At 38.6% G+C, this 15,783-nt stretch overlaps 1 protein-coding gene and 1 pseudogene across 6 annotated transcripts in view; one reads left to right on the top strand and one right to left on the bottom strand.

Annotated features, from left to right (window-relative positions):
• Nucleotides 1-808: 808 nt before the first annotated feature.
• Nucleotides 809-15,783, top strand: part of SLC6A13 (solute carrier family 6 member 13) — a 57,161-nt gene continuing 42,186 nt past the window's right edge. The window contains exon 1 of one of the 6 annotated variants that reach the window (XM_044679418.1): nucleotides 809-969. Coding sequence is in view for 2 of the 6 variants with exons in the window: in XM_044679414.1 (XP_044535349.1) it covers nucleotides 13,446-13,479 (34 nt within the window). In the remaining 4 variants the exon portion in view is untranslated. The other 5 variants (XM_044679416.1, XM_044679414.1, XM_044679419.1 and 2 more) reach the window with 5 other exon arrangements.
• On the bottom strand, nucleotides 6,993-7,201 carry LOC123250376 (annotated as a pseudogene).

Below are 15,783 nucleotides of genomic sequence, written 5' to 3'. Positions count from 1 at the left end.
AGGAGGAGCCAGTAGATAGGGAGGAACTGAAAATGAGTCAAAGAGTGGGAATGACAGGGGTGGGTGGGGGAAATCTGCTGGAGGTGACAGGATGGAATGGGATCTCTTGAATGGTAGAGAGAGGCTAGCCTTGGTAAGGAGGAAGGTCCCTTCATCGTGTGAGATAGGGGTGAAGGAGGCAAAAGCGACAGAAGGGATTGAAGCAATAAGAGATGAGGAAGAAGGGAGAAGAGAGTTCATAATGAATGACTTCAACTTTTTTCTGTGAAAGATGAAGCAAGTTTCTCAGCTGAGTTGGGAGAGGAAGAATCATGGGAAGTCAGAGAAGGGATGAAAAGGTGTAGAAGAGCCTCTGTGAAGCCTGGAGGAATGAGTTGATAATGGAGGTACAGCAGCAGTGAGGGCTCAGTTGAGATTAATTTGTTGTGGACTAATCAGAGAGGTTATGTGATTTTCTCCACCTTCATTCAACAGCATGTAGATGAGTGAAGGCAGTGGGTGGTTGGAGTGATTGAGTTGAGGCTTCTCAGGGCATAATAACAAGAGTAAAACTTCTGTTCTCACTTTCCTTTTTCTATTCTGCATATGAGGTTCGGTGACTCTTCAAACCTTTTCCTTGGACTTCTTGTGAATGTGGGTCTCTCTCCTCCTCTTCAGCAGCTATGGCGACTGTTTTCACATGGCAGCAAGAGCCTGGGCTCATCCAGGTGAGCTTGGGACTGAAGCCCACGTTTCTGACACTTTCTTCCACCTTGTCTTTATTTTCTTGCACACAGATGACCGAACAACAAGCCTGAGAGATGGACTTCTTGAGCCCTGTGGTCATTTCAGCAGTTCCTGGGTTCCAGTCAGTGACAGCTGCCCTGCAGAGCCCCCGTACTCAGGGAAGATGACTCTCACCAAGAGGATGAGCCCAAGTCATACCGTGACTTGCCAGAAAATATGAACTTTGAGGAAGCTGTTCAGCTAGTGAGTGAAGAGCTGAGTTGTAGGTGAAATGCTGTCCAGCATCCTCAAAAAATGTTTCATGCTTTGATGTTTTAAATATCAACCTCTGGAAAGAGTATAATAGCACTCACAGGTTACTTTGTCATGATGTAAGATTTTGTTAATGTGAGTTTGTAGTCTTTTGTGTTATAAGAATTTCTTTTGTGTGGAGGAAATAAATAGCTGTCCTATAGATAATCTTTCTCCTACATTGATTCTAGAAAAAACTTTATTGATCCCTTTTGATAAGATCTTAGACTGCAGGCAAACTTAATATTTAAATTATTTGACATTGAGTCAGAGACTACAAGAAAGAACCTGGCTACTCCATTTTTTAATTTTTAATTTTTTTTACCCTCACCTTACATCTTAGATGGAACTTTACTGAGTATGAGTTTTACCCTCACTTTCCATACTTAGATGGAACATTACTGAGTATGAGCTCCAAGGCAGAAGAGTAGTAAGGGTAGGCAATGGGGGTAAAGTGACTTGCCCAGGGTCACACAGCTAGGAAGTGTTTGAGGTCAGATTTGAACCCATATGCAGGCCTGGCTCTCTATCCACGGGATCACTTAACTGCCCCTGGCCCTTTTCTCTTTAAAGGCCAGGCAGCTCCAAACCTAATCTGGGGTCTTCAGTGGGACAGGTGTTCCTACATCTCTGTTACAGAAGTATTACTGTAAACTCCCTGAAAGCAGGGACTGTTTCATTTGTTGTTTTTGTATCCCTTTCCTAGCATCAGGAGTAAAGGGTATCATCAAAGAATTATATGACAGAAAAAGATGGGCTGGCGATGGGATGAGACTAAGGAATGAAGAACTAAAGTGTTCCTAAAGACCAGCAACAAGAGATATAAAAAAAATTCCATTTAAATTAATTATAGATAATATAAAATACTTGGGAGCCTACCTACAAGCCCAGGAACTATATAAACATGATTATAAAACACTTTTCCCACAAAGTCAGATCTAAATATTTGGAAAAATATTAATTGCTCAGGGGTAGGCTGAGCCAATGTAATAAAAATGACATTTTTACCTAAATTAATCTACTTATTCAATGTCTCCAAATTACTTTATATTGCTAGAAAAAATAACGAGAGGTCAAGAATATATAGGTAATCAATTAAAAAAAATGTGAAGGAAGGTAGCCTAGTAGCAGATCTCAAACTGTATTACAAAATAAGTAATCATCAAAACAATCTGGTACTGGTTAAGCTAGAGTGGTGGGTCAGTGGAATAGGTTAGGTATACGATACCTAGTAATAAATGACCATAGTAATTTAGAATTTGATAAATCAAAAGATCTAAGATTTTGGGATAAGAATTCATTATTTGATAAAAATTGTTGAGGAAAATTGGAAAATAGTATGGCAGAGGCTGGGAATAGGCCAGTATCACACATCACATATCAAGATAAGGTCAACATAGGTACTTGATTTAGATTTAAAAGGTGCTCCCATAAGCAAGTTAAAGGAGGATGGAATAGTTTTTCTATCATATCTGTAGATAAGGGAAGAACTGATGACCAAACAAGAGATAGAGTATTATAGGATATAAGATGAATAATTTTTATTATATTAAATTAAAAAGGGTTTGTACAAACAAAACCAATGCAACCAAGATTAGAAGGAAAGCAGAAATCTGGGGAAAAATTTTTAACAAGTGTCTCTGACAGGGTCCATTTCACAAATCTATAGAGAACTGAGCCAAATTTCTAAGAATATGTCATTTTCCAAATGATAAATGGTCAAGGGGTATGAACAGGCATTTTTTCAGACAAAGAAATCAAAGCTATCTATAGTTAGAGAAATGCAAATTAAAACAACTCTGAGGTTCCACCTCACACCTATCAGATTAGCTTAAACAGAAAAGGAAAATAATAAATGTTGGAGGAAATGTGGAAAAATTGGGACACTCATACTCATACACCATTGGTGGAGCTGTGATCTGATGCAGCTATTCTGGAGAGCAATTTTGAACTATGCCCAAAGGGCTCTAAAACTGTGCATACTCTTTGATCCAGCAATGCTACTACTTAGGTCTGTATCCCAAAGAGATTAAAAACAGAAAGGAAGAGGACCCAAATGTACAAAGATATTTATTGCAGCTCTTTTTGTGGTAACAAAGAATTGGAAAATGATGGGATTATTCATCAACTGGGGAATGGCTAAATAAGTTGAGGTATATGATTATAATGGAATACTACTCCGTGATAAAAAATGATGATCAAGATGATTTTGGAAAAATCTGGGAAAACTTACATGGACTGATGCAAAGTAAAGTGAGCAGAACCAGAAGAACATTGTAGATAGTAACGTCAATATTTTTTGATGAACAATTGTGAATGACCTAGTTATCTCAACAATATAGTGATCCAAGACAATCCCAGAGACTCATGATGAAAAATGCCATCTGCCTTGAGAGAAAGAACTGATTAGAATCTTAATGCAGACCAAAACAGTGTATTTCACTTTCTTTCTTCTCTTTTTTTGTTTTGTTTGAGATCTCTTCCACAAAATGACTAATATAGAAAAATGTTTTACATGGTTGTACATGTAGGATCTCTATCTGTTTACTGTTGTGGGGAGGATTGGGAGGGAATGAGGGAGGGCGTAAGGGAAGAAGAGAATTTGAAACTCAAAATTTTAAAAAATGAATGTTAAAAACAGTTTTTACATGTAATTGAGGAAAAAATAAAATATTATTTTAAAAAATTCCTTGTCGACTTTCACATGAGTGTGGACAGTGTATAATCTGTATTGTTGGAAAGAATGCCCAGACCAGTGAGATACCAGATTTGTTCATGAATTTGAGTAGATATCCCTAAATTAGTATAATGCTTTCCACCTAATTAATGTACCTAATTGATATTGGTAATAATAGGTACCTAATTAATGTTGAATTGGGAGGAATTAGATCATATCTTTTGTACTTTTATCCCTGAGAGTCCTGTGAACCAGAGTAGAGGATTACCCCATATACTACCATATAGGAATACTTGCACAGAAAAGTGCTAACAAATGATTGTTATTACAATTTGTTGGCAAGACCAACACATGAAATGGTTCTAAGACAATCTAGCACAGTGCTTGGCACACAGTAGGTGCTTAAAAGTATATATAGCCTGAAGATGCATGCATAGGTCATTTTCTCCTTCCCCCTTCCTTTTCAGTATAAAGCTCTTTTTTTTATTAGTTATGAAAGCTTCCAAGCAAATACGTTTTTGTTAAATATATTCTGTCCTTGAGGTCAATCATGCTTCTGTTTCAACCAGTCTAGAAATCCAAATCTTATCTTAAAACATACCTTTTATTTTATTTAAAACATTCTTTAAATTATTTTTTTTCTTCTATTAAATTTTTTACTTTAAAAATTTTTACTGATTACATGCTTCATATTTTGTTCCTCCTCTCATCCCTCCCCACTCCCAGAGTTGATAATTAATTCCACTAGGTTATATATAATCACTCAAACCTATTTCCATATTATTCATTTTTGTAAAAGAGTAATCCTTTAAAACCAAAACCTCAAATCACATGCCTGTACAAACAACTGACAAATCATGTTTTCCTCTGGATTTCTACTCCCACGGTTCTTTCTCTAGACGTGGACAGCATTCTTTCTCATAAGTTCCACGGAATTGTCCTGGATCATTGAATTGTCATTAGTGGCAGAGTCTATTACACTTGATCATTCCACAACATTTCACTTTCTCTGTACAATATTCTCCTGCTTCTGCTTATTTCACTGTGCATCAGTTCATGGAGGTCTTTCCAATTCTTATAGAAACTCATCAATGAGTCATTCCTTCTAGCACGATAGTATTCATCACCATCATATGCCATAATTTGTTCAGCCATTCCCCAATTGAGGGACGTCCCCTCATAGACATGCCTTTTAAAACCAGTTATTTACTTCCTATATTTGCTCTTCTCTTTGGTAACTATTAACCAATAATTTACTTTCCAGATTTACCCTTCCCTTTGCTACCTATTGCCTTTTAACAGTGGGTGGCTACTCCAATTTCTATAGCTTCTGAACCCACTCCATCGTGATTTGTTTCTCATGAACAATTTTGGAAGTATACTTTATTCATCTTTAGCAAAGGCATTTACTAAGATGGAAGAGTAGGAAGAGTTACTATAACGCTCTGTCCCCTACTCCAGCCTAGGTTGAACTCTTCTATAAACACAGTGTCTCTGGACCACTGCTACAATGGTAGCAAAACACTTACTTAAGATACAGGCAAATGGTAACTCTGATACTTCTGGAACTATTTGGCTTAAAAGTCTTTTATTTCTTTATAGAGTTCTTTTTTTAATTAAAAAAATCTTTAATTAATTAAGAAAAATTTTCCATGGTTACATGATTTATGATTTTTCCCTTCCCTTTTCCCCTCTCCCCCTATAGCCAACAAGTAATTCCATTGGGTTTGACATATGTCATCGATCAAGACCTGTTTCCATTCTTTATAGAGTTCTTACACATCCTCCTCTTAAATATTGCATCTTTCCTGGGAGAGTCACTCAGCCAGGCTTTCAGGATCTGCTCCTCTCTTGAAGGAAGCACTTATTAAGTGCCTACTACATATATACCAGGCAGTATGCTAAGCATTTTAAAGAAATATTATCTCAGTTAGTTCTTATAACAAGGGAGATGCTATTATGATCCTCATCATATAATTGAGGGACCAGACAAACAGACGTTAAGTGACTTTCCCAAGGTTGCACAGCTAGTAAGTGTCTGGGGCTGAATTTGAACTCGAGTTTTCCTGAGTCCAGGCACAACATTTTGTCCACTGTGCCATCTAGGTCCCTCTCTTGAGTCCAAGTAGATGCCACTCTTCTCTAAAGTGAGGGGTCACTTTCCTTGCTTCTTCCTTAGGTAATTGTCTCTTTGCATCTGTGTCTGTCCTGGGGTATGTTTCTGATCTTGGTTGAATACATTCTCTTACTGGTTTAGTAGCTTTGATATCATGTCCCCTGGGGGCCACGGAGACCAAAAAAGAAGAGTTAAAGTCCCTTTATTTTCCCCCATAGATCTCTCCTTCATGAAGTATTCTTGAGCCTGAATTCCTCCAACTCTTATTTATTTTTTTCTAAACCCTTGCCTTCTCTCTTAGAATCCACGCTAAGTAACAATTCCAAGGCAGAAAGGTGGTAAGGGACAGGCAATTGGGGTTAAGTGACTAGTCCAAAGTCACATAGCTAGGAAATATCTGAGTCCAGATTTGAACTCAGGACCTCCTATGCCCAGGCCTGGCTCTCTTTTTGTCTATTCAGTCACCTAAGTTGGCTCTGACTCCTCCAACTCCTAAACTGGAACTGTAGAAATTTATCCATTTATTCAAAACCCCTTGATGTGTGGCTAGCTTATTGGCTCAGTCAATCTCTGATGTTCTCTACTTGAACCAATCAAAGAAGTTTGGACCTCATAAAGGGATCCCATTCAGACCTTATCATTTGTGATTACATCAGATGAACTGGCCAGTAGTGGAGGGAGACAAGAAATCATATCTCCACTTATTTTTATTTTATTTTTAATATTGAGGTTATTTTATTAAGGTTTTCTTTTAAAACCTTATACTTCGGTGTATTGTCTCATAGGTGGAAGAGTGGTAAGGGTGGGCAATGGGGGTCAAGTGACTTGCCCAGGGTCACACAGCTGAGAAGTGGCTGAGGCCGGGTTTGAACCTAGGACCTCCTGTCTCTAGGCCCGACTCTCACTCCACTGAGCTACCCAGCTGCCCCTATTAAGGTTTTTTTAAACACTTAACTTCTGTGTATTGGCTCCTAGGTGGAAGAGTGGTAAGGGTGGGCAATGGGGGTCAAGTGACTTGCCCAGGGTCACACAGCTGGGAAGTGTCTGAGGCCGAATTTGAACCCAGGATCTCCTGTCTCTAGGCCTGACTCTCAATCCACTGAGCTACCCAGCTACCCCCTATTTTATTAAACTTTTAAAAAGAGAAGAGAAGCACAGATTTAAGGAATGATGTTGTTTCTCCTACTGGTAATAAAGTTCCAGGTTCATTCCATCATTTCATAGTCCCCCAGAGACACTGAATCCTTGAATATTGTGTACCACCTCTTCAGGATAATCTTGTTCCAATAGGTGCCTGTCTAAGTTGCAATCAGGGCTCCTCTTGAGGTGTCAGTGTTGTATTCCATATTGGCCTTCTTGCCCACTTGGTCATTACGCACAACCTTGATCATGCCCTAGATGCCCCCAGATAGAAGACCTCCAGCCTATGCAGCTCTTGTCTTACTGTGTATGCCCCTCTTCTCTTGTATTAGTATCATCTGTGCCTTGTATAATAGTGGATACTTCATAAATATTTATCGTTAGGGGAGATGAATGGATGATAGAATTAGATTAGTGTTGGGCTAGTCCTATTTGATTCTTGCCTGGCTTGGAGAGAATAGGGAAGTTATTAACCTCTTTTTAAAAATTTATTTTTAATTTTTAAATTTTTTCCATGGTTCCATGATTCATGTTTTCTCCCTTCCCTCATCCCTCCCCCTTCTGGAGTTGACAAGCAATTCCACTGGGTTATACATACATATACACATTAGAAATATATGTATATATATATATATATATAATCACTTGAATCCATTTCCATATTATTCATTTTTGTAAAAGAGCAATCCTTTAAAACTAAAATCCTAAATCATATACCCATATAAACAAGTGATAAATCATATATTTTCTTCTGGATTTCTATTCCCACAGTTCTTTCTCTGGATGTGGGTAGCATTTTTTCTCCTAAGTCCCCCAGAATTGTCCTGGATCACTGCATTGCTGTTAGTAGCAAAGTCTATCACATTTGACCATCCCACAACGTTACAGTCTCTTTGTATAATGTTCTCCTCGTTCTGCTTATTTCAATGCACATCAATTCATATAGGTCTTTCCAGTTCTTATAGAAATCCATCAATTCATCATTTTATATAGCACAATAGTATTCCATCACTATCATATTCCACAATTTGTTTATCCATTTTCCAATCGAGGGGCACCCCCTCATTTTCCAATTGTTAACCTCTTTTCAACATACTCCTTTAAAAATTTGCAAAATCTTATAAATTAAGAGTATGATGGCGATAAACTATTGTGCTATAAGAAATGATGAACAAGATGATTTTGGAAAAAGCTGGAAAGACCTACATTAACTGATGAAGAGTGAAACAAGTAGAACCAGGAAAACATTCTACACAGTCACAGCAATATTGTAAGATGATCAACGGTGAAAGACTTAGCTATTCTCATCAATACAATGATCCAGGACAATTCTGAAGGACTTATGACAAAGAATGTTGTCCAGTGCCAGAGAAAGAACTGCTTGGCAACAGACTACAGATCAAAGATTCAATTTCTTGCTTTATTTTGATATGAGTATTCTCATACAACAGTGACCAATATGGAAGTATGTTTTGCATGATAATACATGTATAATCTAGATGAAATTGGCTACCATCTTTGGGAGGGGAGAGTGAAGGGAGAGAGGGAAGGAGAGAGGGAAGTAGAAAGGGGAGAAGGGAGGGAGGGAGAGAGAGAGATTTGGATTTTATAATTTTACAAAATATATATTGAAAGTTATTACATGTAATTGGGAAAATAAAATATAAAAAAAGAATAAATTGAGAGCAGATGGAGGGGTGGTTAAGAGACAAAGAGTGAGTTTGAACTTTCTTGAGGATTTCAGAAAGGGCCAGAAAAGTGGAGGACACCCTCATCATTCTTTTGTCATCCTTTCTGATCAATTTATTAAGCACATACTATATGCCACACACTATGAAGCCAAGGAAGCCAAGATCCAGAAATGAGGATGGAGAGCATTCCAGCTATTGAGAACATCCAGGATAAAGACCCAGAAATGGAGGGTTATGTGTGAAGAAGAGCAAGGTCAGTGTCACTGGATGGTAGAGTATGCAGAAGGGTATAAGTATAAAAGAAACCAGAAAGGTAGGAGGGGGACAGGTTGTGAAAGGCCAAGTGGAAGATTTTATATTTATATTTTATATCCATAGAGATATACATCTCTATATTTTTATATCCCAGAGGTAATAGGGAGCAATTGAAGTAAATTGAGTACTCAACTATGACAGTTGAGTAGAAAATGCATTAAAGACTTGAGTCAGGGAAATTATATTAGATTAGAAGACTATTTAAGATGTTTTTCAGTTGTTTAAAATATAAGGTGTTAAAGGTCTGGGTGAATGGAGAAAAAGGGATGTACTCAGTGGTAGCTTAGTACCTCTCATTTCTTTTGTTTCAGCAGATATGTCAAGTACCAAAAAGGTCAAGTATCAAATGAATTTTTTTTTCATAAAGAATAATGGAAATTGAATTAATCTATTCCAGACACCCAGAAAACCCAGATTTTATAAGGCATTATATGCTTTAATGGAGTTGTATTTTACTAAATAAAGATGAAGAATACATAGACATAAAAATAATAATTAGATTAAGTAAAATAACTTTACCTGTATTGAGAGGAGTTCATGGCCCAAGGGGATGGTGGGGAGGAGAAACGTTATTGCCTGGAAGAGGAGTCTCCTTCCATAATATCGGAGGGCACCTGCCCTTCTGGAGTTCTTTCTCTTTTCTGCCCCTTATCTCCACTGAACCCTGCTTGAGATTTACCAGATATGAGCTTCAGGAGACACTTCTCCAGTGATGTTTGTTTTTGTCTGTGTTTCAAGATTCCTCTAACGTGAGAAATGGCCTAGTCATTTGACAAATGTACAATTCTGCTTGTTAAAGGCTTATCAGGATGATATTTTTCAACAAAGTTTTGCATTTCCACCCATTTTGCATATATTTTCTTGATTAATGGAGTGGGGACATCCTCCTTTGCCTCCTCCTCACCTCTCTCCAGAGCCACTAACTATTGGAGCTCCCTTGGAAGTTCCAGCTCCTCAGGATTGAGCTCTTCTTTATTCTCCCAAACTAACTCTCCACATCATCACCCTTGATCTCCAGATCTATGGGCTGGTCCAGAGTCACAATATCCTCCATAATTGGTGTAGGCTCAATTTCAAATCCTTCAAAATCTCTACAAGTTACAGTTTCTGGCCATAATTTCCTCCAGACAGAATTCACAGTCCTGTAAGAAACTTCTTACCAGACTTTATCAATAAGACAAAAGCAGTGGAGGAAATCGAAATGATTCTTCCAGAATTCATGCAGAATCACCTCTGAGATAAAAAATATCTGAAAAAGTCACAAGAGCCACATAAAGTGAACACAAGATCAAGTGGGATTCTGCAGTGGGAGAGAGCTATGCTGAGACTTTGTTTCAGCCGCAGCGGGCATACGCTTCCTAACATGATGCCATCACGTTCTAGCAAGTATGTGGAATACCCAGGCAATTTTTTCTCAACAAAATGTATCAAATACCAAATTCAATGAGTTCTGAAACCATCAAGTACCAAGGTTTGACTATATGAGAGATGTAAAGGTAGAATAAGACTTGGCAACAAATTGGATGAATAAAGTAACTGAGAGAGGGAAATGAAAACAAAGTTCTGAGCCTGAGTGACTGGGACATGGTGGTGCCCTCAACACTAATAGGGGAGTTTGGAAGAGCAGAAAGATTTTGAGGAAAGACAATATTCTATTATGGATGTGTTAAATCTGATATGCTCACAGGATATCTACTTTGAGATATCCAAAAACAATTTATGATATGAGAGTGGAGGTCAGAATAGGAGGAGGTTAGGACTGGATAAATAGATCTGAGAATAGTTTGTGTAAAGATCTTAATTGGATCTTCCTCACCAAGAAGAGAATAGAGAGAGAAAGAAGAAAAGAGGGCCAAGGATAGGTGCTTGAGGGACACCCAGGCTTTGCTTCTTTTTTTTATTTTAATTTTTTAATTTTTAATTAAAAAACTATTTAGAATATATTTCCATGGTTACAAGATTAGGCTTTGCTTTTTAACTTTTGGACTTCGTCATCAGGTTCTTCACACTTCTTTCCCACCACTGCTTTTAGGCTCTACTTTAGATATTGTCTTCCCCTATTAGAATGTAAGTTCCTTGAAAGTAGGGGCCGTCTTTGGATCCCCAGCCTGGTACGTAGTAAGATGTTTGTTGACTCACTGAGCCAAGGAGACTAAGAAGGATTAGCCAGAAGGATAAAGGAAGAACCAGCAGAAAGTATTCTTAGGAAAACCTAGAGAAGAGAGAGTATCTAGGAGAAAAGGGTAATGGTATCAGAGGTTGCAAAGAGGTCAAGAATGAGGACTAAGAAAAGGGCATGATATGGCAATTGAGTTAATTGGTCAGGAGCAGCTAGGTAGCTCAGTGGATTGAGAGCCAGGCTTAGAGATGAGAGGTCCTGGGTTCAAATTTGGCCTCCAATACTTCTTAACTGTGTGACCCTGAACAAGTCATTTAACCCTCATTGCCTAGCCTTTACTCCTCTTCTGCCTTGGAACCAATATAAAGTATTGATTCTAAGATGGAAGGGTAAGGGTTGAAAAAAAAAGAGAGACATTGGTAACTTAGAGAAGATGGTTTCAGTTTAATGATGATGTCAGAAGCCAGATGTCATCTCTTTCCCTTCCAAGCTCATTCTTAATTCCTCACTATTCGAAATATCTCATTCTCATTTCCAAGCTTTCTTCCATCCTATATGTCTTTTCCTAGGTGGCACAGTGGATAGACCTTTGGACCTAAAATCAGAGAGACCTGAGTTCTTACTTACTAAGCTATGTGACCTTGGGCAAATCACTTAATCTCTGCTGTCTCAGTTTCCCTAGTTTAAAATGAGGACCATAATAGCATCTATCTCCCAATGTCATGTGAGGATCAAATAAGATAATATTTGTAAAAAGTACCTGGCATGCCATAGGTGCTTAATATATGCATATTCCTTTTCTCCCTCCCTGTTCCACCAAGCCCTCCTTTTTTATTCACGGGGATCTCCTAGGAATATGATTATTCCTAATGAAAGACTACTTAACGATTTCTTGGTCTTTCCCTGCATAACATATAAATCTCAAGATCTCCAGTTACACAATCTGCAATGACTTTTGACTTCCACCTAATATTCTAAAACTTTCTTTGAATAAAGAACTTATATGCACAATCAGTGCTTGTCCCATTGTTGTTGTTTTTTAATATTATAGTGGTCCAATTCAATTCCCCAATCCCTCTGGCTCTTTTAGATTGTAAGACCCTAGAAAATAGAGAACACCATGTCTCTTGTCTTCCATATTTACAACAACCTATCCCAAGAGTCACTTTAACAAATGATTCTGGTGTTGCAAATTCAGGTAGGAGTAGGTAGAGAGGATGACTTAGAGGAAAAGAGAAACACAGAAAGAGATGATGACATGTGCTTTGTAGATACATGTAGACCCACCAGAGAGAGCTTCCCTTCCTCAAGGTAAGAATATCAGCAACTGGGCTCATCTACAAGAGGATATACACATGTATAAAGGCACAGATGCAGAGACAGACACACACACACACAGACAAACAGACAGACAGACACACACACATACACACACTCCATGCTGGGAAATCACTCATGTGGAGGTAGTTGGTTGGTGGCTGTAGGAAGGAGGGGGTGGGCAGGAGGGCGGAATGTGGGTTGGGCAAAGTTTAGAATTACAGTGCAGCAGAGGCGTTCTCAACCCATACTTTAAATAGCCAGCACCTTCCCCTTTGGATTCTTCTTCTCCCCCTTAGCTGGACCTCTGGCAGCTTCTTCCTTAAGGTCTGTAACATTTCCTTATTTGTTTCTCTCTCTCTCTCTCTCTCTCTCTCTCTCTCTCTCTCTCTCTCTCTCTCTCTCTCTCTCTCTCGTTCTAGTCTTTAAGTTCTTGAGTTATCCAAATTCAAATTTTTCTTCTTAAAAAAAGAGATAGAAAAATAATTTCTAGGAATGTGTATGAAAGCATATGATGTCCCCTCCCTTCCTCCAAGTGTGTTTTCCCCTCAGTTATATATTCTTTCCTGTCCCCTTTCCATGACTGCTTGATTTGGGGGTAATGTGATTTGGTAGAAAAGAACCCCAAAGTGCACTGAAGGCACCTGAGTTCTTTCACCAAGTGACTAAAGGTTGTCTGATTCTTGGCTCTAAGGTTCTGCTCTTCTCTAGGAAATAGAGCAATGATTGGCTTTTGGAGGGGGTGAGAGTTTCAGAAAATCTCTGCAGCAAATCATCTTTAGAGACCCCTAAAGGGATGGTTTTATTGAAGAGAAGCTAGATAAGGGGACATTAAAGAAAGAGCTAGCAAGTGGTGAAAGTAGTGTTTTTTTCTGTTCTTGAGAAAAGTCCAAGGAACCAGCCAAAAGAGCTTTCCTACACTAGTACCTAAAGAGGATCAAAGTACTTTGTGGCACTAGTCCTTCCTTCCTAACTACCTACTCTCACTTGAACTCCTTCCTTTTTATCTCTAAGCTATGTTGACTACCAAGCATGGCTCTTGTCTCCATCCAGATGAACCTGCCAGCTTCCTTGGTCCTAATAGTAGGTCAGTATACTGTCGGGCCAGCAGAGACACCGGAAGGCCTCTGGGGTGTAAAAAAATGTGTATTGTCCCCTTTCTCCTGTTCCCTCTTTCTTAGAGGGTACTGCAGGGCACAATTAATAGACTTTTCAGTTGGTACTTATGCTAGGGACCCTCAAGTATATACTCATCAGAGGGACTGGAGAAAAGGACATTTCTAAGGATGATTCTCTTTAAATGCTCTAGGTATAATCTGGAAGTTCAGTTCATATACCTTCCTTTTTAACATGTTAGCAAAGATGTGGTGGAGAAAGGGAATGATACATATTTTTTTCTATGTCTTAGAAATCTTTAGGTCCTTATAGCCTTTAGGGAAAAAAAGGAATTAGGAATCAACTATTCCTTGAATGTATCTAACATGGAGAATCTCAAATTCTTTTCATTCAGAGAATGATCATGTCCTTCTCTCCCTTTTTTCCTAATAATATTCTTTATTCCCTAACATATTCATCTCTTTCCGTACCCCATCCCATGGAGGAAAAAAAAAGACTGGACTCTCTGTCACTTTTAATACTGAACTAAATCTTAGCAGCTGAGAGACACGAAGAGGCCAGTGGCAATGCTCATTTATGTAACCCTTATTATGTTCAGAGCACTGACTTTTAGAAGCTGTGATCTCCTCTAGTTTCTTTCTTCTCACTGGGCAAGGATTAGAGAAACACAACATGGGAGCACTCCATGTTAATAAGGGCAAACCCCTCTCTGGGTTGAGGCATAAAAGCATGAAATAACAGAGTTTCAGAGTTGGCTAAGACCTCAGTAAGCATCTATCCCTAAACGAGGATCCCCCTCTACAACATACCTGACAAATGGTCATCCAGCCTCAGCTTGAAGCCCTTTAGTGAAGGGGAACCTACAAACTACTGAGTCAGCCCATTCAACTTCTGGACAGCTCTGGTGGATAGGGAGTCCTTTTCTGACATTAATTCTAAATCCATCCCTGTGCAATTTGAATCTATTGTTCTGATGTCCTGCCTTCTGGCGCCAAGCAGAACAAACATAATAACTGTAATAATAAGAATAATTTTTATAGCACTTTAAATTTTGCAAAGCGCTGTACAAGTACTGTCTCATTTGATCCTTATAACAGCATTGTGGGGAAGGTACTTTTATTATTTGCATTTTACAAACGAGAAAGCCGAGGTTGGGAAGTTAAGTGACTTGCCAAAGGTCACACAGGTAGTAAGTGTCTGAAGTGGGATTTGGACTTAGTTCTTCCTGGCATTCTTACCCACTGTGCCACCCATTCGCTGTCCACATGACAAATGACACTTCATGTACTTGAAGACTCCCCTCATGTTCCTCTGCTCAAGTCTTCTCTTCTCTAGGTTAAACACCTTTAGAAACAATTCTTTGGGGGCAACCAGGTGACTCAGTGGATAAAAAGCCAGACCCAGAGGTCTGGGTTCAAATCTGACTTCAGATACTTCCTAGCGGTGTGAGCCTGGGCAAGTCACTTAATCCCCATTGCCTAACCCTTACTCTGCTTCGGAACTAATACACAGTATTGATTCCAAGACAGAAAGTAAGAGTTAAAAAAGAAACCCCAAAACAATTCTTTTGTGGCAGAATCTTTAGGACCTTCATTATCCTGTTTATATGCCTCTGGATACTATTTATCTATCTTATCAATAGCCTTCCTAGAATATAGCTTCCAGAATGGAATACACCATCAATGCCACCACAGCTCTCCATTTTACAAGATCTGAAGCCAGCACATACAAATCAGGCTGACTGCTACATTGAAAGGAGAACCTAGACAACTTCTGTAGTCATGTGACCCTCTCCCCTTCGCACGCCCTATATAATCCACGTGAATCTGTTAGGAACTCAGTCTTGGTTTGTAGGATTAACAAATGCCTTCTAGCAGGAAGGAAGGGTTAGCAGGATAGAGAATCTGGGAGTGTGGGCTCTCAGCAAATGGAGCATTTAGATTTTTCTTAGTTAGGAGATGCTATAGAAGAAGTGGGCCACGGTACTAATGAAGTAGAATTTTCTTTTTCTTAGTTTCTTTCTAAGTTTCTTTCTTTCTTGCTTGCTTGCTTGCTTGCTTTCCTTTTTCTCTCTTTTTCTTGCTTTTTCTTTCTTTCCTTTCTCTTTCTTTCTAAATCTTTCTCTATTTCTTTCCTTTTCTCTTTCTCTCTTTCTTTGTTTCTTTCCTTTTTCTCTTTCTTTTTTCCTTTCTTTCTTTCTCCCTTTCTTTCTCCTTTTTTCTTTTCTTTCTCATTTTCCTTTTTCTTTTTCTTTCCTTCCTCTTTCTTTCCTTTC

Source organism: Gracilinanus agilis, chromosome 5 (genome assembly GCF_016433145.1).
Source record: "Gracilinanus agilis isolate LMUSP501 chromosome 5, AgileGrace, whole genome shotgun sequence".
Lineage (NCBI taxonomy): Eukaryota > Metazoa > Chordata > Mammalia > Didelphimorphia > Didelphidae > Gracilinanus > Gracilinanus agilis.
The sequence above is the reverse complement of the archived record's forward strand: the minus strand, read 5'-3'. Positions and strand labels throughout refer to the sequence as shown.